Source organism: Zalophus californianus, chromosome 4, assembly GCF_009762305.2.
Source record: "Zalophus californianus isolate mZalCal1 chromosome 4, mZalCal1.pri.v2, whole genome shotgun sequence".
Classification (NCBI taxonomy): Eukaryota; Metazoa; Chordata; class Mammalia; order Carnivora; family Otariidae; genus Zalophus; species Zalophus californianus.
In genome coordinates this window covers 45,906,497-45,926,836 of record NC_045598.1, presented here as the reverse complement: position 1 = coordinate 45,926,836, position 20,340 = coordinate 45,906,497, and the positions used below count along the sequence as shown (strand labels likewise).

At 48.3% G+C, this 20,340-nt stretch overlaps 1 protein-coding gene across 3 annotated transcripts in view; it reads left to right on the top strand.

Moving 5' to 3' along the window:
- DAB1 (DAB adaptor protein 1) overlaps window positions 1-20,340 on the top strand; it is a 1,151,191-nt gene that overhangs the window by 1,102,248 nt on the left and 28,603 nt on the right. Inside the window, exons 14-15 of one of the 3 annotated variants that reach the window (XM_027568671.1) lie at window positions 16,706-16,756; window positions 16,854-16,901. The exons of the other annotated variants lie outside the window; for them this stretch is intronic. Of the exons in view, the coding sequence (XP_027424472.1) occupies window positions 16,706-16,756; window positions 16,854-16,901 (99 nt within the window). The remainder of the gene's footprint in view (window positions 1-16,705; window positions 16,757-16,853; window positions 16,902-20,340) is intronic. 3 annotated transcript variants of the gene reach the window in all.

Here is a 20,340-nt window from a genome sequence, read left to right as displayed (position 1 = left end):
GTTGGCAGTAATCATGTCTGGACAAAACAGTGATCGCTCCATTGCTGTGTGCAAATACCTGCCACTGTTCTCCTGAAGGAATGGTCTTCAAGCTTTTTATAAAACCCCAGAACTTTCATTCAGATGAAGTGTGCCCAGTAGCTTTATATATAAACAGATGGAAGGGTAGTTGTGGTTGAAGCTGGGTTGGAGTCTCAAGGCCTACCCGCCTGGAATCCTTTACTGAAGGATGGAAGGTTCTAGGAAGGCAGAGATCCAGAGAGGGTAATGTGAAAACCACTGTCCAAAAAATCCACTAGTTAATTCCATGGGTGGGAGACGTGGAGTGTTCAGATGAAAAGATCTTTCATGTTATTTTCCATTGGAGCCTTTGTTATTCTACAAGTGAATTCATGAACACAGACTGCAAGCCTACTCTTTGGAAGAGAGTAAAGCAGCAGAAAGAACACAAAATTTGAAGTTAATCAGAGCTTTATATTCCTTAGCTGTACAACTAGGCAAGGTGCTTTATCTTTTGGATAAAATGTTCTGAGTGGCCAGTTAGCAATATGGGCAGAGCACTTGGCATTAGTTAGAGGTGGAGCCTTTCAGCCCGACTACTTAGGCCTTACATTTCTCTCCTTCAGTTACCAGCTGTGTCAACCTGGATGGTGTGTTCACTCATAAAATGTAGATAATGACTATGGTGCCTACCTCATGGAATTCTTCTGAGGACTGAATAAGGTGATACATGTATAGCATATAGATCAGCCTCTGGCACATAATAAGTGCTCAATAAATGTTAGCCATAATTATTATTATGAGCTGTTATGGCCATAGGACTATACTAAGTGCTTCAAGAGACAGAAGGAGGAGTAAGACCTGGCTCAGTCACTAGGGTGCTTTGGTCTATGGGTGGGAATAACTTTGGTATATAGAGGGAGGGGCTAGAGTGCCTTTAATTCTACGTGGCTAAGCAAAGTCAACAAGAACAAGTGTAACCTGAGAGTCTGGGGTAGGGCTGAACCTGCAGGAGAGTTTCATGGCTATGGGGCAGGGATAAGGAACATTTGTCACTATCAAAGCAAGGGATGGAGATAGGTGCTTATGCACAACCACGGGGCTCTCCCAAGCAACCATGAGAAGTAGGTCTCTCCTCTACTATGAAGGATATTAAAGATCAGAGAAGTTATATCACTTAGCACAGCTAGACGAGGCATCACTAAGAATCTAAGCCAGTTCTGTCTGAACTTAAATTTAGGGTGACCTAGTTTATCATCCAAAGTGGGTTACTTTTGAAAGCCAAAGGGGTCTGCTATTAACAGTGCCATCAGGACAATAGGCATGAACAGGAGCTGTTCTCAACAAACCAGGATGTAGGGCCACCTACCCAAAGCCAGTGAACGTCCTTCCCAACCGGGCCAACCTTGTCTCAAAGACCAGAAAACACATGAGATTTCAAACAGAAGGCAGGAAGCCTCTGTCCTTCTTGTTCTTGGCACTCTGCACCCATTGTTACCTGGGCTGAAGCAACCGCAGTACTAGCCACAAAGTAGAGGTGCCCTGACACGTGCTTGCCCCGTCAGTGGGCATAAATCAGATTATTTGGAGATCTGTTACATGGTGGAAAAAAATGTGGACCTGCGGTGTCTGGTAACTGCTACTGCTGTGAGCCTATCATTATTCCTCTAATACAGACCATTAACATTCACAGAACCTTAACTACAGCATCTCTAAGGAGCCCCACTATAATATACAGTTTCCCCATAAATATCCATTGATGCTGACACTCATTCTCTCTTGGTACAGTAGTTCAGCTTTTCTGGATAAATCATCATGCGGAGGCCCTTTCTCTCTCCGTAACTGCCATTATTAGTGGTTACAGAAGGATAATGAACAAACTTGAGTTGTAAAAAAGGAGAAAGAGATGAATGATCTTGGAGAATACAAAAATACATGTTGGGGACAGTCCCACCCTGAAACATGCAAAACCTGTCTTAGCAATGACTTAGAGAGGAGGCAAGAAATGAACATTTGCTGAACACTTACTGGGGGCCAGGGAGAACGGGCGTTGCTTGGCAAGCTCTAGCTGGTTCAGTCAATCGCCAAGACTGCATCGCCTAAACGGCCATTTGTGATACTTTTTAAAACGCGACTGCCTTGGCCCCACCCCCTGGATCTGCTTTGGTAAGGCTCGAGTGCCTGTGTGTGTGTGTGTGTGTGTGTGTGTGTAAAGGGAGATTGATAAAGCTCCCCCAATGGATTCTGATGCTCCACTCAGTTTATCTAGTTTAATTAACATAGCAACTATGATTGTCTCCATTTTATGAGCAAGAAGACTGAGGTTGAGATGCTAGGGGGAGAGGGAAATAAGGTCTGGCTCTGAAGGAGGCATCCCTGGCTCCTGACTTGTACATAAAGAAGGGCTCCTGGGAAGGTGACATTGACTAACTTGTTACACACTCTCCCCGCCCAACCTCCTGTTTCCTGCCTTTCGCAGAGCTCTGTCAACGCCTCACCATGTTTCTCTCAGGCAGGTTAGCAGCTGTCCTGGTCTCTGTTACTCCTCTTTCCCACTGGTGTGTGCTGTCAGCCCGATACTCCGGCTTCGTTCCCGATTTCCTGTATTTTTCAGTCTCCTTGTGTCTCTGGCCATTTCTCTGTTGTTCTTTCCACAGTCACCTAGAAATTTCCAACCCCTTGAGCCCCAGTCATCACTACTTGCAGTGTGATCTAGCCAGGGTCCTCCAGGGAAGATCGGGGTGGGCTGTGGCAGGGCAGGCTCCTAAGCTGCCCACTGTGGTTGCTCCTTCCAGAACCCATAACTCTCTCCCTAGTCTTAAAGCCCAGATCGTCTGACACCTTTTGTTCTCCTCAGCATAGCTTAATAGTTAGGAGCACGTACTCCAAAGCTAGCCCACTTTGGTGAAAATTGTAGCTCTACCATTTACTAGCCGTATGACCTTGGGCAAGTTAATTAACCCTTCTGGGCCTCAGCTTACTCCTCTGATAATGAGGATAGCAACAGCACAACATTCGTTGTAATAATTAAAGGAGTTAATATGTAAATAGTGTCTACACACACAGAGGAAGTTCCATCTAAACAGTAACCGTTATTATTTTGCTGCATGGCTCCCGCCTGGCCAAGAAGGGCTGAGGTCTTAATATTAATACTAAAACCATCCTTTCCTCTTCAGACCAGAATGGACTGTTTGGGATACATTCTAGAGATAGAATTACCATTTCTTAATGAATGATTGGATGTCAGGGTGTGGGAGAGAGATGAATTGAAAGTGATTTGTCCATTTGGGGGTTTTATGGATCTACCACAACCGAAAATAATGATCTTAACCATTTGTGACCTAATCAAGTCTATATGGACTAGTTTAGATTAAAAAGTCTTTCATAGAGCAGGTGTAGCCAGCGTGCAGGTAAAGAGGGTCTCTGCCTGTGAGGTCTGTGTAGGATCTCGTGAAATATGCCATCTTCTTGCCCTACTACCTGGTCTTCAAAGAGAGGGTATCTAGCACCAGAAAACAGGCAGGAAAAGCAACAGAGACCAAAGCAGTGATGTCAAAGTAGCAAGCATGTAGTTCCCTTGTCCCTGTAGTAGCACGCACAAAGTGTCTCCTTTGTAATGGCATAGTTTCTGCCTAGGTGCTATACAAGTCAGCCCGGGTCCCAGCCCTTGCCCAGCTCACATTTCCCAGGGGAAGGCTGCCAGCAAACAAGTTAAAAGACAGAGCATGAGTGCAAGCCACAAAATCAAGTGAGATAATGTGATGAGAAGTGAGGGGCTGCTCTCCTATTTAGGGAAATGGTCACAGGAGGTCTCCCTAGCGAGGTGACACCTGAGCTGAGATCTAAACTATGAGAAGAAACCGGGGGGACAGGGACAGGGAAAAGCAAGGATAAGGGCATGCCCCAGTAGTCCACGAGGATCAGAGAGAACGGTGTTGGCCAGAGCACAGCGGGAATGGGGGAGAGTGGAAGATGAGTTCAGACACGGGGGCGGGTGGAGCAGCCAGGCACGGACAGTCCTACTGGTAGTGGTACAGAATTTGGATTTTGTTCCAAGTGTAATGGAAGACAGTGGAACATTTTACGCAGGGAGGGGACCCTGATCTGTTGTAATACCACTGTGACTGTTGTATTGGAGATGAACCTAAGAGGCAAGAGTGAAAACAGAAGTCTAGGCAAAAGAGAATGTAGTGGAAGGGATGGGAAGAGGCAGGCAGAGCTGAGGTAGCTTCTGGAGAGAGCAATTTTTAGTGAATGGTTGGATGTCAGGGCACGGGAGAGGAGGAATCAAGAGTACATGTGAGGGCTTGAGCATCTAAGCATGATTTGTTGGCCTTTACAGAAATCAGAGGACAAGGAAGGAATGGGTTGGGGGAGATCCAGAGTTCTCTGGACATGGGATAGGATCACTTCACCAATTTCTAGCAACTAAGGGGGAGGATGATAAGATCAGATATTGGCTCGACGTCAGGTAATGAGGAGTGTCACAGATTGACTACCACCCTTCAGCCACCGATGGATCTCGCTAATGGGAAGGACTTGAAGAATTCAGACGAAAATGCCGTCCAGGTACTAGAAGGGCCAGAAGGATAGCATGTCCCTGTTCTTGTAACTTTTCCGGAGACATCTCCCTAGCATGACTTTGACATCAGAACAAGGGCCATTTACCCTGATTGCAAAGCCTCAGTGGGTCAAGTGACAGAGTGGATATGTGATCCTTTCTAGAGTTTATAATAGTAAATGCCAAGTCTTTGTGAGTGAGCAAGTGTGTGTGTATGTGTGTGCATACATGTGCACACACATTCATGCCGAGCATTTGGAAACACCATATGGACTACCATACCCTCCGCTTAGTAAGTCATGCTATAACCAAGTTTCTGTTCAGTTTCCTATTCTCTTATATAAACATGTTCATCCATTCACTCATTCTGGTTTTTTTTTAATTTGCCAATTCAATATAATTTCCTTTTGTGTGCTAGTCACTGGGCTATCTAGATATTAGGAATGCGAAAATGAGTGAGATAACAGTGTCCCATAAAAGGAACTTAGTCTCTACAAGGTCATAGTCTGTAGTGGAGAAGAGAAAATCAACCATTGCAACTGGACTTATGTGAGCCTGCCCAGGGGAGGCTCATCTAATCCATCCTGAGGGCCTTGGAGAAAGGCTTGAAAGAGGTAACTAGTCTCAAGTCTCTAGGGATGTGTTGGGGTTCTCCTAATGAACAAGGATGGGAAAGGCAGCCAGTCATGGAGAGTAGCTTGTACCAAAGCCTGAAGGTGAGAAATATACTAAGAGACCTGTTAGGAGGGCATGTGAAATCATAACACAAATGTACAAACTATTTGTAGGTTGGACAATCAATCAGAGACAGTTGAGGATAGTCCTCTTCTGGATTTTCTGACTTCCAACCTTTAGGCTGCTGTCCAGGTCTGTCCTTTTGGTGAACATTGCCTCATCTGATCTTCAGAGATCTGTGAAGTAACTATTTCCCTCACTGTTTTACATATGAGCAAACTGGGCTTTCCTTGGGGCCTTAGTTTCCTTGTGGTAAAATATGTGCTAGGTTTCTCTGCTGTGACTTACGGATCTCCTCTTAGTCTGTACAATTGGGAGGGGAATCATGATACTTACTTGGAGGTCTTACCTATACATCAGGGATGTATAGGTAAGTAGCCTCTGAAGCTACTACCTGAAATCTTACCCAAGCTGATCTTCACATAGTTTTGTGAGATGGATATTTCCCCAATTTTACAACAAAGAAAAATCAAGAGATGAGTCAAGTAGTCGACTTCCATTCACCCAAAAAGAGAATTCTGGTTTTGGTTGTTTGCAATGGCTTCCATCCTGTGTGTGCCATTGCAGCAGTGACATTGACCCCCGCTCTGTGAAAATGCTCAGTGCGGTACCCCTGTTGTGACACTCGTCACGCTCTGACCTGAATTGCAACCCTCCAGTTAGCCTAGCTTGACTGTTACAGCTCAGAGGAGGGACAGCATCTCAGCCTTTGTAGTGTTGGCCCAATGCCTTGCTCATCGTGGGCACTTAGGAAGTTTATTAATTCTTAAATGAATGCCTTGAGGACTGAATCCAGGAATGAAGACGTGACTAAGGAAATGAATATGCCCGAGCACATAAAATCTGCATTCTTCCAGAGAAGAAAAGGAAAAGCATTTTGCCCAGAACGGCTGTCAGAGCAGCAGGCGAAGCCCTCCTGACTATTTTTTTCCTTTGCTGTGACATCTTTCCATTTGTGATTTCCTCTGATTGGCTCCGCGCTCAGCCTGAGCCTCCGCTACTCTCGCTTGATTTCAACTCCATCCAGTATTTCTTGTTACCGTTTGGGCGCCATCTGGATCCCTGGAGTAGCCTCTCCACAACACACGCAGCAGCAGAGAAAGAGATGGCTAACTCTCAGAGAAGGTCCCCTGCCCTCCACCCCACCAGTGTGTGGAGATCCTGTCGTGCCGCTGAGCCAGTTTCACAAGGGGTTCTGATTCACTCCCTTTTCAAAGTACTGAACTGATGCCAAATCTTGTTAGGAGTTTTGAAACATCCTCGAGTTTTTGCTAATGGAGGACCAGAATAATAGATTTTTGAAAGGAGAGGCAATAAAGGAAGAGATCGTTAAAAACAAGTAATTACGAGCTTTGGGGAAGTCGTTCGCCTTTCAGCCTCCCGTCTTCTCTGCACCTCTCCACGTGTGCACGTGTGTTCGCACGCTGACGGCCGCTGCAGGAGGAAAGCCGTCTTGCAGCCCGACAAAGGGAGCTGAAGCAAGGAAGGGGGCTCCACATTCCAAAATTCTCCTTGTCAAGTGGCAGCGCTTTGGGGTGAGGCCATGGGTTGGGACCAAGATCTGGAGCCCCAGAGGCTTCTACGAGTGTGAAAGCATGAACTTGGTGCGGCGCCCCTGCAGAAACTCAGTGGCCAGGCTGGTGTTTTCAGTGTTTCTTCCTGATCCCCATCACCGGCCCCATTTTGGCTGTCACCGTAGAAATAGCCGTATCTTCATCTCTCTTTCTGATCACCGCCTCACGACAACAGAACTGATACCGTCAGACCCCCGATAGCACTACTGCAGCCATCTCAAAATGTCGGCCGCCCCTCAGGATTGGGTTGGACCCCGTGTGTTTCGTAGTCAAGACAACAGCGGTGGGAACCACCAGCATGAGCCATGTCATCACTCTGAACCAAGCGCTCTGTACTGAAGGCTTCGCGTGATAATTATCCTAGGACAATTGTCTTCTTTTCCGTCCCCCTCAGAGGAGGTAAGAACAAGGACTGTGTCTTATCATAGTTGCTCAGTAAATAGATGTGGAGTAAATAGCAGTGGGTTCTCATAGTCATGACAGAGGTCACTGGTCACCACCACTGTCACCCCCAACCCCGGCACTGCCCCGTTGTAGGCGTCGTGATCCACGTCTCCTACCCCTCCTCACTGTTAGTGAGATCTAACGTACTTAGCTCTGAGTAGCTTCTTGCGTACTCCACCCTCCGCCTGCACATCGTGCCGCCGGCCCTATCCTTACCTTTTTTTTTTTGTTTTTTTCTGTTTTTCTCGAGAAAATAATGCCTATGTTTTAGAAAATCTGGGTGTGGAAATGTGGAGTTGCTAACTGGATTCTGAAATCAGGATGGAGAAGAGTAAAGAGAAGGGCATGGGGTAGGAGGGATGAATGATGGGGCTGACCCCCAGAATGGTCCAGCCTCGCCAGTGTTCACACGGGGGGAAAGGTATGGTCGCCGGGACCTGCTGTGGCTGTTTCTGCTGGGAAGGCTATGTCACACCTTCAGCTTCTCCAGGGGACTTTGCCCCTGCCCGGGATTTGTGTCTCCAACACTTTACAGTGGCCTGGATTCGGTCTACAGGCACCTACCAAGTAACTATTCCGTGGTTATCCATCCTTCCTTCCTTTCTCCCTCTATTTCTCCCTTCCTCCCTCCCTCCCTCCCTCCCTCCTCTCCCTCCCTCCCTCCCTCCCTCCCTCCCTCCTCTCCCTCCCTCCTCTCCCTCCCTCCCTCCTCTCCTTCCCTCCCTCCTCTCCCTCCCTCCTCCCTCCCTCCCTCCCTCCTCTCCCTCCCTCCCTCCCTCCCTCCCTCCTCTCCCTCCCTCCCTCCCTCCTCTCCCTCCCTCCCTCCCTCCTCTCCCTCCCTCCCTCCCTCCTCTCCCTCCCTCCCTCCCTCCCTCCCCTCCCTCCCTCCCTCCCTCCCTCCCCTCCCTCCCTCCCTCCGTCCCCTCCCTCCCTCCCTCCCTCCCCTCCCTCCCTCCCTCCTCTCCCTCCCTCCCTCCCTCCCTCCTCTCCCTCCCTCCCTCCCTCCTCTCCCTCCCTCCCTCCCTCCTCTCCCTCCCTCCCTCCCTCCCTCCCTCCTCTCCCTCCCTCCTCCCTCCTCTCCCTCCCTCCCTCCCCTCCTCTCCCTCCCTCCCTCCCTCCTCTCCCTCCCTCCCTCCCTCCCTCCCTCCCTCCCTCCCTCCTCTCCCTCCCTCCCTCCCTCCCTCCCTCCTCTCCCTCCCTCCCTCCCTCCCTCCCTCCCTCCTCTCTCTCCCTCCCTCCCTCCTCTCTCTCCCTCCCTCCCTCCCTCCCTCCTCTCCCTCCCTCCCTCCCTCCCTCCCTCCTCTCCCTCCCTCCCTCCTCTCCCGCCCTCCCTCCCTCCCTCCCTCCTCTCCCTCCCTCCCTCCCTCCCTCCCTCCTCTCTCTCCCTCCCTCCCTCCTCTCTCTCCCTCCCTCCCTCCTCTCTCTCCCTCCCTCCCTCCCTCCTCTCTCTCTCTCCCTCCCTCCTCTCTCTCTCTCTCTCCCTCCTCTCTCTCCCTCCCTCCCTCCCTCCTCTCTCTCTCTCCCTCCCTCCCTCCTCTCTCTCTCTCCCTCCCTCCCTCCCTCCCTCCTCTCTCTCCCTCCCTCCCTCCCTCCCTCCTCTCCCTCCCTCCCTCCCTCCCTCCCCTCCCTCCCTCCCTCCTCTCTCTCCCTCCCTCCCTCCCTCCCTCCTCTCTCTCCCTCCCTCCCTCCCTCCCTCCTCTCTCTCCCTCCCTCCTCCCTCCTCTCTCTCCTCCCTCCTCTCTCTCCCTCCCTCCCTCCTCCTCCTCTCTCTCTCTCCCTCCCTCCCTCCCTCCTCTGCCTCCCTCCCTCCCTCCTCTCCCTCCCTCACTCCCTCCTCTCTCTCCCTCCCTCCCTCCCTCCTCTCTCTCCCTCCCTCCTCTCCCTCCCTCCCTCCCTCCCTCCTCTCCCTCCCTCCCTCCCTCCCTCCCTCCCTCCTCTCCCTCCCTCCCTCCCTCCTCTCCTTCCCTCCCCCCTCCCTCTCCCTCCCTCCCTCCCTCCCTCCCTCCTCTCCCTCCCTCCCCCCTCCCTCTCCCTCCCTCCCTCCCTCCCTCCCTCCCTCCCTCCCTCCCTCCCTCCTCTCCCTCCCTCCCTCCCTCCCTCCCTCCCTCCCTCCCTCCCTCCTCCCTCCCTCCCTCCCTCCCTCCCTCCCTCCCGCCTCCCTCCCTCCCTCCCTCCCTCCCTCCCTCCTCTCTCTCCCTCCCTCCCTCCTCTCTCTCCCTCCCTCCTCCCTCCCTCCTCTCTCTCTCTCCCTCCCTCCTCTCTCTCTCTCTCTCCCTCCTCTCTCTCCCTCCCTCCCTCCCTCCTCTCTCTCTCCCTCCCTCCCTCCTCTCTCTCTCTCCCTCCCTCCCTCCCTCCCTCCTCTCCCTCCCTCCCTCCCTCCCTCCCTCCTCTCCCTCCCTCCCTCCCTCCCTCCCTCCTCTCTCCCTCCCTCCCTCCCTCCCTCCTCTCTCTCCCTCCCTCCCTCCCTCCTCTCTCTCCCTCCCTCCTCTCTCTCCCTCCCTCCCTCCCTCCCTCCTCTCTCTCTCTCTCCCTCCCTCCCTCCTCTCTCTCCCTCCCTCCCTCCTCTCTCTCCCTCCCTCCCTCCTCTCTCTCTCCCTCCCTCCCTCCTCTCTCTCCCTCCCTCCCTCCCTCTGTCCGTCCCCCCTCTTTTCTTCTCCTTCCTTTCTCCCCCCTCCCTCCCCATCTCTCTCTCCCTCTCTCTGCTACTCTCCCTCCTCCCACCCTTCCTTCCTTTCTGTAATTTTGGAAAAGGAACTGACATCCATTGAGATTTTATTCTGCCAGTTACTGTGCTAATTTTATTCCTACACATCAACCTTCTTGCTGCTTCCTCTCAGCAAGCCCCTACGCTGGCCTATTTTTCGAGGAGAAAACTGAGGCTCAGAGCGAGGAAGGAATTTATCCAAGGAAATACCAATGATGAAGCAGCAGTTCGAACTGATGCTCTTGCAGACATCCCTCTTTCCACTCCCCCACCCTGCCTAGCCTAGAAACATCAAATTTCGCACCCTAGAAGTAGCTATTATTTTCAAATGCAAATTGGTTTTCTTGACATTTGACTGAAGTTGGGAAGCACAAGGGTCCAGAGTCAGATCCCTGAGCCACAGCAGCCCCCTGGTCATTCACATTAGCCTGGTCACCTTAGCGCCCTGACCTTCCAAGGGGTGTCTGCCTTTCTCATGCCACCTGAATGAAGCACCAGCAAATTCTTTGTACCTCCAGTCCCCATCTTGATTTTCTCCTTGCATAGTCAGAAAGACCATTTCAACCTGAATGTCCACTGAGGATGAATAGATTAAGAAAATGTAGTAGAGGCACCTGCGTGGCTCAGTCTATTAAGTGTCTGCCTTCAGCTCAGGTCATGATCTCAGGGTCCTGGGATCGAGCCCCATGTTGGGCTCCCTGCTCAGCAGAGAGCCTGCTTCTCCCTCTCCCTCTGCCCCTTCCCCCACTCCCCGGCTTGCGCGTGCACTTTCTCTCTCTTTCTCTTTCTCTCAGCTCGCTCTCTCAAATAAATAAATAAAATCCTTTTTTTTTTTAATGTGGTAGATCCATACACTGGAATATTATTCAGCCTTTAAAAGGAAGAACCTCCTTCCCTATGTGACAGCTTGGCTGAACCTTGAGGACATTACACTAAGTGAAAGAAGCCAATTGCAGAGGACAAATACTGCATGATACCACTTCTCTGAGGTCTCTGACATAGCTGAACACACAGAGGCAGAGGGTAGCATGATGGTTGCAAGGGGCTGGAGGAAGGGAAAGTAGGGAGCTGCTATTCAACTAGTATAAGTTTTAGTTCTGCAAGATGACTAAGTTCTAGAGACCTGCATTGTGCCTGTAGTTAATAGTTCTATACTGTACTCTCTAGAATTTGTTAAGGTGGTAGATCTTTTTTTCTTTAAAATTTTATTTATTTGTCAGAGAGAGAGAGAGCACAAGCAGGGGGAGTGGCAGGCAGAGGGAGAAGCAGGCTCCCCACTGAGCAAGGAGCCCAATGCAGGACTCGATCCCAGGACCCTGGTTATCGTGACCTGAGCTGAAGACAGACACTTAACCAACTGAGCCACCCAGGCATCACAAGGCGGTAGATCCTAGGTTAAGTGTTCTTGCCACAGTAAAAAAGTGGCGGGGGGCAGGAGGGAGGAGACTGTTCCAGGGACCAGCTTAATTTTTAGGAAGCCAGATGTAAATATTTCACTGTCCAAGGATTTACAGATGTATGACACTTGAAGATGTTAGCTTTCATCATAAGGTCTAAGCATTCCCCGCCCCCTCTAACCTTCTGGACAACCTCTGGGACCCTCCTGAAATGGCAGCTAGGGAAAGGAGGGCCATTACCTGCTATAATGAGGCCCAACTTGGAGTGACTACAAGGAAACTTTTCAGTCATTGCAGAGACATAGCCTCCAAGCAGCACCAATTCCTCTATGAGATTGGGTGGATCCAGGAAGACCACTGAGCTCCAGATCTCAGTAGTCCTGGAACATTTTGGCATTAAATGGAACTCCATTCTGTTGTAATGATGATGAGGCTTCATGGACTTCCTTTGAAACATGAATCCTAATTTCCTTTAAAAAGCCCCACAAATATCTAGCTCTGGCTTAGTTCAGGCAATGAAAAAATCTTTTACACCAGAAGAAGCCTGCTTGTTTTTGCAAACTGTTTTTTAAATAAATATTCCCTAGAGCTAAACTACCAAAGTAACCACTAGCTACATATTGGCTATTTAAATTGAAATTAATTAAAGCTAAATAAAATTTGTTTTCTTGAAGATTTTATTTCTTTATTTTAGAGAGAGAGGGAGAGTGAACACCAGCAGGGAGAGGGGCAGACAGGAAGAGGGAGAGAGAATCTGAAGCAGACTCCACACTGAGCACAGAGCCTGACCTGGGACTTGATCCTACAACCACGGGACCATGACCTGAGCCAAAACTAAGAATCAGACACTTGACCAACTGAGCCATCCAGGCGCCCCCCAAAAAATGAAACTTTAAGTTCAGTTCATCAGTCACACCAGCCGTATTTAAAGTGCTCAACAGCCACATGGAACCACACAGGCTACCATATTGGATATTACAGACATAGAACTTCCCATCGCACAGAAAGTTCTATGGGGCAGTGCTGCTCTTGGGAGAAATCATTTATTACATCACATTTTCTGGTCCCCATCTCAACTCCACCACCACCCCCACCTTGTTCTTCATTTGCCTGAGTTTTTCCTGTCTCTCTCTGTCAGGAGGTAGGAAGGCAGCTGTTTACTCTTGGCTAACAGTGATAGAAAGCTCAACTCCTAGATACCACAGAGGGAATTAGTCTTCATTAGCATGTGTCTTCCTTGTTAGATCACTCACCAGGGAAAGGTACATACATTCGAATGCCTGGAATCACTAGGTGCCTTAATAGTACCCACTTTGGTGCGGTTACAAATCACTTAAGTTAATCCATTTCTCCTGAGCTTTCTAAATGGATAATTGAATTCTTTCTTCTGTAGTATCGGCCTGAGTTCTGAGTTGAGGTGTAGATGCCTTGCACCCTCCCTGGCCCCACTTCTTTCCACTCCCAAACTAGAATGATTGTATATTCTTGCTCCGCTCTGAGCTTCGGAAGAGCGAGGTCCATGTATTATTCATCTTTGTATCTCCAGCGCCTAGCCAGAGTTTGGCATGTGAAAAGCACTCAGTGAATGTTTGTTGAAGAAATTAATTAATCAATTACATAATCAATCAAGATGTCTTCAGTTTTCCCAGTAGGACTTTCACTAATTATTCCTACAGAGAATTCATTCCCCAGCACAGTGATTCTGAAGTCTGGCTGCACACTGGAATCACCTAGGGATCTTTTAGAACCTACTGATGCCAGGACCCCACCCCAAACCCTGACAATCCAAATCTCTTGTAGTGGGGCCTAGGCATCAGTAGTTTGGTGAAGCCCCCCCCCACACACACACACACACACACAAAGAATTGCACTGTGCAGCCGGGGGTGAGAATCACTGCGGGGTTCTGATTTGGCAGATCTTTTTGACGTGTTCACCTACAGCCCATCTCACCCACTGTCACGTTCACTGTAAGATTAACAGGAGTCTGACCTTAATAGTTAATTTGTTCAGTTATGGGACAACAGTGTTCCCTCTGCTCCAAACAGAGACTCTAGGAAGATAGATTCCCTGTGGAAGCTTTCTTTCAGTGTCTTCATGAAGATTCGGGCTAGAACTGTCTTGAAACAACACAAGAGAATCTCTTCTGTTAAACCCTCACTGGAGGTGTACATTATGAATAAATCTGATGTCATATTGAGTCTTGAGAAGCAGAATGCATGCCATCATAATAAATGTGAGAAACATATCTAAAAGGGGAAAAAGAAGACTTGAAGATGAGTGAACAAAAACTCTAGTAGTAATTATAGGTAAAGCAAGCTGGGGATGGGGAGGGCCTTAGGGAATGGATTCCAGGTCCTGACCATGAAACTCAACAGGGAGGAAGTGCCCTCGTGGCAGGGTCTCCCCACTGGCTGGATGAAATGCATGGGGTATCCCTGAAGCTTGCCCCAGACAGGAGGACGGGGGTCCAAAGAATGACTGAGCCAGGATTAAAACAGGAAGGTCACCACCAGCACCAGGTATAAGAGGTGTGGCCAGGAGAATGATCGGGCAAGACTGGCCAGAAGGGAGATGTGAGGGAGAAGACAGGGTCAAGGATGGACTGAGGGGTTCTGGACTAAGGCCAGAAAGTGTGGGGCAACCTTTTACATGGGGTCGGGTCTATCCTCTCAAGCAGGGGTAGTTTCTAAAAAGGGGCCTCCCATAAATTTTTTTTTCTCTCTTTCTTTTTCCAAATACCATCTAATAGTAGTTTTCTAACATTAAAAAATGTGTGCCTGTGCATTCCAAAAGTGTACCAAATGAGACAGGATGAGACCATACTAGGGACCACTGCTATTTATTGAGCACCTACTGTGTGCCAAGCACCAAACAAGACCCCCCCCGCCACACACACACACACAAACACACATCTCAATCAATCCTCTCAATAAACCTGAGACAACATTATCACCAGCACTTTAAAGATGAGAAAACAGGCGGACTACCTCGTTGTCCAGGATCCCACAGACCATATGTAGCACAGTCAGGGTTCGGTCCACGTCTGTGTGACTTCAGAGAGATGCCTTAGCTCACACGCCCAGGCCACGCTTTGTCCGAGTGGACGGAAAAGGCCTCCTCCCACCACAGTTCCACTCCTCACCAAAGGCCACCCCTTCTCTCACCAGGAAAGTGACGGACTCATACCAGTGCTGGTTATCCTCACACATTCTCGTTATATGGTGAGGGTTTTATGAGATTCTACCACAGGCTGTTTTTCAAATTTATTTAATTCATCCATCATGCTCTGAAGCCATTTGCTTTTTTATATTGGACAGATGTAATGAGATTTTGGACACTAAAAAATGTTTTTATTAAAAGTTATGACCCAGAGCTAGTTGGTAGGGGCTGTGCCATAAATCCCCAGAAGTGTGGGAATTTATAAAGGATAGTAGTGACATAACCTTAACCTTTTAGGCCACACCATAGATTATGGGATCACTTAGGCTAATATTACCTCCCTACTCTCCCCACCTCTGGCCAAATGGAATCATAATAATAATTTATCTGGTTAGCTGATGTGGTTGCTCTTCCTCTCTTTGCCACGGTTGACTCCCGACAAGCCATGGCCTGGTGGAAGCAGGTGGTTGAGAGCAGACTTGGTGGTGGTGGGCCTGGAGGCCCTGCTGTGGTGGGCGTGGGCACATTGGTTCTCCTGCTCTGCTCTGCAGCCCCGTAACTAGGGCTGACCTCACACAGTCACCTTTTCTCCAGACTGGGCGGAGGTGGTTATGGGAGATGGTTTCTCCAGTTCTTCATTGCCAACAGGAAGCTCCCCTCAGAAGCAGGGAGTGATGCCACTATTTGTTCATGCATAATAATCCCATTTTAATGTCAATATTGTTAGATTCATAATAACGTTGCACTACTTGGAAATCATCCAAAAAATAATCAGCTTGGGCATATTGACCCAAAACATGATGACTAAAAAACATATATATAATAGATATTATGTATATTATCGGTAATATATATTATCAGCGTGACTTTGGTAATTAGCATTTGTTAAGCAGAGTGCCAGGGTGTCAGATGGTGAGCTCAGTACAGCAGAAGACTGAAAGGGAATTTCAGTAGAGAAGTTTATTACTCACAGGTCCTGGAGGAGGTACAGAGCACACCTCAGGAGGTCACCTGGGGAAAGTCAAGGCAGGCTGCAAGCAGAGAAAGTATGGCAGACCCTAAGGTGCATGCCTTTATTAGGGCCCACAGTGAAGTGGTTTGGGTCCCCTGGACTAAGGCCAGATTGGTCAATTCACACCAAAAATAACAGGATTTTGGTAAGCTCCACAGGGGTTTCATCTAAGGGTCACATAGGGGAAGGCGGGAGAGACTGCTAATCACAAGACCACTGGGGCACTGGGGGAGTCATATTAGGGGTTTATAATTACTTGTGACTCTGCAAGCTGTTTTTCTAGGGCTTGTTCATAGAAGGGGCTGGTGTCCATTCAAGGCCCCTGAAGTTAGCCCAGCCACACAAATGGATGCCAATGCAGAAATACAGAGTCGCTTAGCAAAATCCTCAACAATTATGAACAATAAAATACAAAATTAACAGATTTGGTCAACTGCCAGCTACTTTTAAAACATACATTTGTTCATATATTTTTGAGCACTGCTAGGTGCCAGATCCGCTGTGAGCAGCCAGGATTTGGGAATAAACACAGCATGGTCATGCTTCCAGAAGCACAATGTAATCAGCAGAGATGATGTGCTATTACTCTGATGATTTTCAGCTCAGAGGATCAAGGGGAGCTTCATGGAAAAGGTGGCCTTCCAGCTGGGTTTGAGGAATTTGGTGCTTTGAGCTTACAGAGATGAGGAGAAGAGCATTTCAAGCAGAGGGGACAATCTGCCTAAGGGCTCTCACAAAGCTAGCTGTTCACAGACTGCTCCAAAGAGTTAAGAGTTTGGCCAAAACACATGATAGTATTTTTTTTTCCTTTTAAAACAAAAATCTTGAGTGTAAATAAACATCATGCTCTTATCTGTTGCCACCATTGAGGCGGGCTGGGTAACATCTGAAATTGCAGAAAGATATTCTTGAATCCTACAAACTTACCGCTGCTGGATTTCCTCCTGATCAGGCCCGTGTTTTATCATCTGCTTCTGTGGGGTACACGCTGGCCACAGCTCCTGCCTAGGGAGACCGTGGGAGTGGAAAGCATAGATCCCGTCGTCATTAAACTCATAAATCCATGCCATTTGTGTGTCAGACACTTCATCCTCATTCATCATCACTTACACTTTCAGGACGGTCACCTGTTTGAGGATTTTGAAGAACGGTTTGCTGCGGCCACCCTGGTAAGAATGAGAGGGCCCTGTCTGTGTCTGGTTAACTCTTTCAGGTCATTATCCCATTGTTCATTTCATGCTCATAAGTCATGCCTTGTGGTTACAGAACAGAAACCTGCCCGTGGACTTTGATGAGATTTTGGAGGCAACAAAGGTAAGGCCTCCAGGCTCTTGGTAAATGACGGTCATTCTGGTCATTCACATTCACGCATTCCATGTTCTCCTCATCCAGCCTGCGTGAACGGCAGGTGGGGGCTCTGCTCTAGTGGGTGCCTAGTCTAACGTTCAAGGGCAGATTATTGGTGAGCCCTGTGATGAGTTCAGAAAGTATGTGTGCATGAGTGTGTGTGTGTATTGAGGTTGTGTATTGGAGAGGAGCTGACCTGGTGTCATTCAACAAATATTTTTCAAGTTCCCAGCATGTCCCGGGCATTTTGATAGATGCTAGAGATTCAGTAGAGTGGGAGGACACAAGACGCTGTCCTTGAGCTCACGATGTCCCAGTGAACCAGTGCACAGCATGTGTAAGATGAGGTAGGTTAGTCTGGTGTAGTGTAACATAACAGTACACTGGGGGTTCGGGCACATAAGCAGGATGCGCTGAGTGCACGTAAGTGAAGAAAAACCAGGCAAGGCTGCGATGTGGTCAGTATACCCTGGACTAGATATACTGGTTTGCAGCCAGTGCTTATTCAGATTGGTCGATACACAGGCCAGTGAATAGTATCACCTTTAACGAGAGGGTGTGTGGAAAGTCTCTAGGACAGGGGTCCTCGACCTTGGCTGCAAATTCGAATCACCAGGAGAGCTTTTAAAGTCACAGTTACGAGGCTGTACTTCAACCTGGCTCATTCAGAATCTCTAGGAGAGTGGAAAGCAGGCATCAGTCTTTCCCCTCAGGTGCATCGAAGGTTGAGAACCACTGATCCAAGTATCATATAAACTGTTCTGGACAGTGGGGTGGGGTGCAAATTGAGTTAGGAAACACTTCCCAGAAAGAAAAAAAAGTCGTCTAATTTCTGTCCTGAAGGATGGGTGGGAGAGGCAATTGGGCAAGGAATAAATACTCTCAGTAGGAGGAGGAACATGTGCAGAGGCCTTGAGGTGGCCCCTCCTGTTGTAACCCTGTGTCTCTCTTCTCCATTGCGCTGCCCTGATTCTTTGATGGGTCTGATTTTCCATCGAACAGCCAGCCCATGAGAATAGGAACGGGAACAGGCTCATATCCCCTGCTCTCAGTACGGCAGCTGATGCACAGTAGGGGCTCCATACTTTTCCTACACGAAGGAGTGCCTGATGCCAAAACATAAGGAGTGGGGCTGTGAGAATGTGTTTGGGGGTCAGCCAAGGACATCTCAGCCTTCATCAGTGGCACTTTCAGAATTTCTCTGCAGGAGGGGGCCTCGGAGTCCGTCAGCCATCTAGTAGAAGGAAGGACCAGGGAACTAATCTTGAAACCTCAGTGGCACAGCGCTCTAAGTATTATTCAAAAACCATCCCTTGTTCATATCAAAGAATGGCTGTGAAGGGGCTGGCCCGAGGGAGAGATCAAGGACCTTCCTCCTCAACAGCGAAGCATCCTTCTCCCCTTCACTGGACGGGGCAGCTTCCAGTGCCCTCTGCTCACCCTGGGAAATGCCCAGGGCCTAAAGGAGGCAGAATCTGCCATCGGCAGCCTCATCGCTACCAGCAGATGTCTGAAGTGCTGGTAATGGAAAGGCCAGTAGGCATCTTGAACTGACCTTCCAGTTGAGTTCTTCAGATGGATGTCCATCATGGTAGACCCTTTAGGAACCCTGGCTTCTGGTTAGAGAATATTGTGGCTACACTCGCCTCATCTAGGAAGTCTAACTAGGGCTTGTGAAGGGATAGATAGATAAATGAGGTGTTGCTTGGCCTGTGGGTCAAACCCAGTTTCTTTTAGCTCACCAACCATAGGTAAGTGGTGTTATCTCTTGGTCTCCGCTCGCGTGCAGAGGACAGCTAGAGAGACAGTTATGCCGCCAGTGAGCTCGGTGAGCCTCAGACATGGTGATAACGTGTTGGAAAATGTATTGTAAACGATAAAATGTTTTACAAATGTGAATGGTTACTTTTAATTCTCTTGAGGCCATTGAAATGATTAATTACAACAATATTAGCGGATGGAACATGGTTTGTTAGGTTACAAATAAAAGGACTAGGGCTAACATGGGGGGAGAGGGGTGTGAAAATAGATATTATTCCAGATTCTCAATCACATATGGTTATTAGAATTATTTTTAATTTTATGGCCTAAGACTCCCCCTTTTCTATAAAATGTAATTAACTCGAGTTTCTATTTAAACAGCAAATCCAGTGGAATGAAATAACAATCTATGTTTTATGCCTCTGCATGTTTTTCTCGTTTAATCCGTGAGTGAAAATCATCTGGCAAGAGGAAAGTCTATATCTCAAGAATGAAGGTTATTTTAAAAGTTGTGCTTAAGGAGAAAATTAGCCAGTAAATTATATTTATTATGTTAGTAAAAGTGTGCCATGAGTTCAACACATTTGAAATGTAAATTGTGTGACTTAATTATTAACTTCATTTTATTATTTTCCTACCACTGAAAATAGTTGTAGGCCATTTTAAAAGCATTGAGTCCCAATTGCAAGGAAGCTTAGAAGCTTCATGTTAATTGATTAGACAGAAGTAATACTTCTATGAATCTGGACGAGAGAGCATAAGGATTGCCATAGTTTCACCAAATAACATAAAATATTGTAAACATGGTAAAGACTCTTTCCCCAAGACAAGCAAGCATCTAGAGTCCAGCCAAGTCTGGTCCCACTGTGACCTTACTTACCCCTGTCCACTTTGCTGGTCTCCTCCCTGCACCCCTCCACCCTCATGCTCATTACAAACTGCTTTTCTTCCCACCTGCTCAGACTCTTCCAGGCCTTTCTCCTTTTGGCTCATGTCCTTGCTTGCACCAGCCTGGATTATCCTTCCTCTTCTTGTTTGCCCAGCTAACTGCTCCTCATCTTCAGAATTCAGATCAGGTCTGTTCCCTTTAGAAAGCCCTCCTTAAGCTTCTTTGCCAAAAGCTGGCCAACTCTCTTTCTCTGTTCTCCCGCAGAGACCCCTGTTGCCGTCCCTGCCACGTTGCCTTGAAATTACCTACTTCTACAGATCATCCCACCAGACTGCAAGCTCCCTGCAGGCTGGGACTTGGCATTTCTCATTATTCTGTTCACCGCACTCAACCCCTCGCAGGTGTTAAGTGTGTGGAAAAAGCATCATGTAGCTGAGAAGGAAATCAATACGTGTGTGGGGCCTTCCTGTGTGCCCAACACCGTTATTCAGTCTGAAAGCTTAAGGGGAAGAATGAAAGTTCATTAACCAAGCTAAACTTCTTTCAGCAAAAAGAGCCTTTTGTGCCTTTTTAACCAGGCTTAGACAAACTTCAAAGAAAGTCCTGTTATTAATATTGTCAATAAATCTGCAAAGGAGGTATTATCATCTCTACTGTCCAGGTGAGGGAATTATAGCTCCAAGGAGTTGCAGAGGTTGGAAGTGAATCTGTCAACAGGTGTGGGACCTTTTCCAGCACCCAGAGCTCACTCGCTCA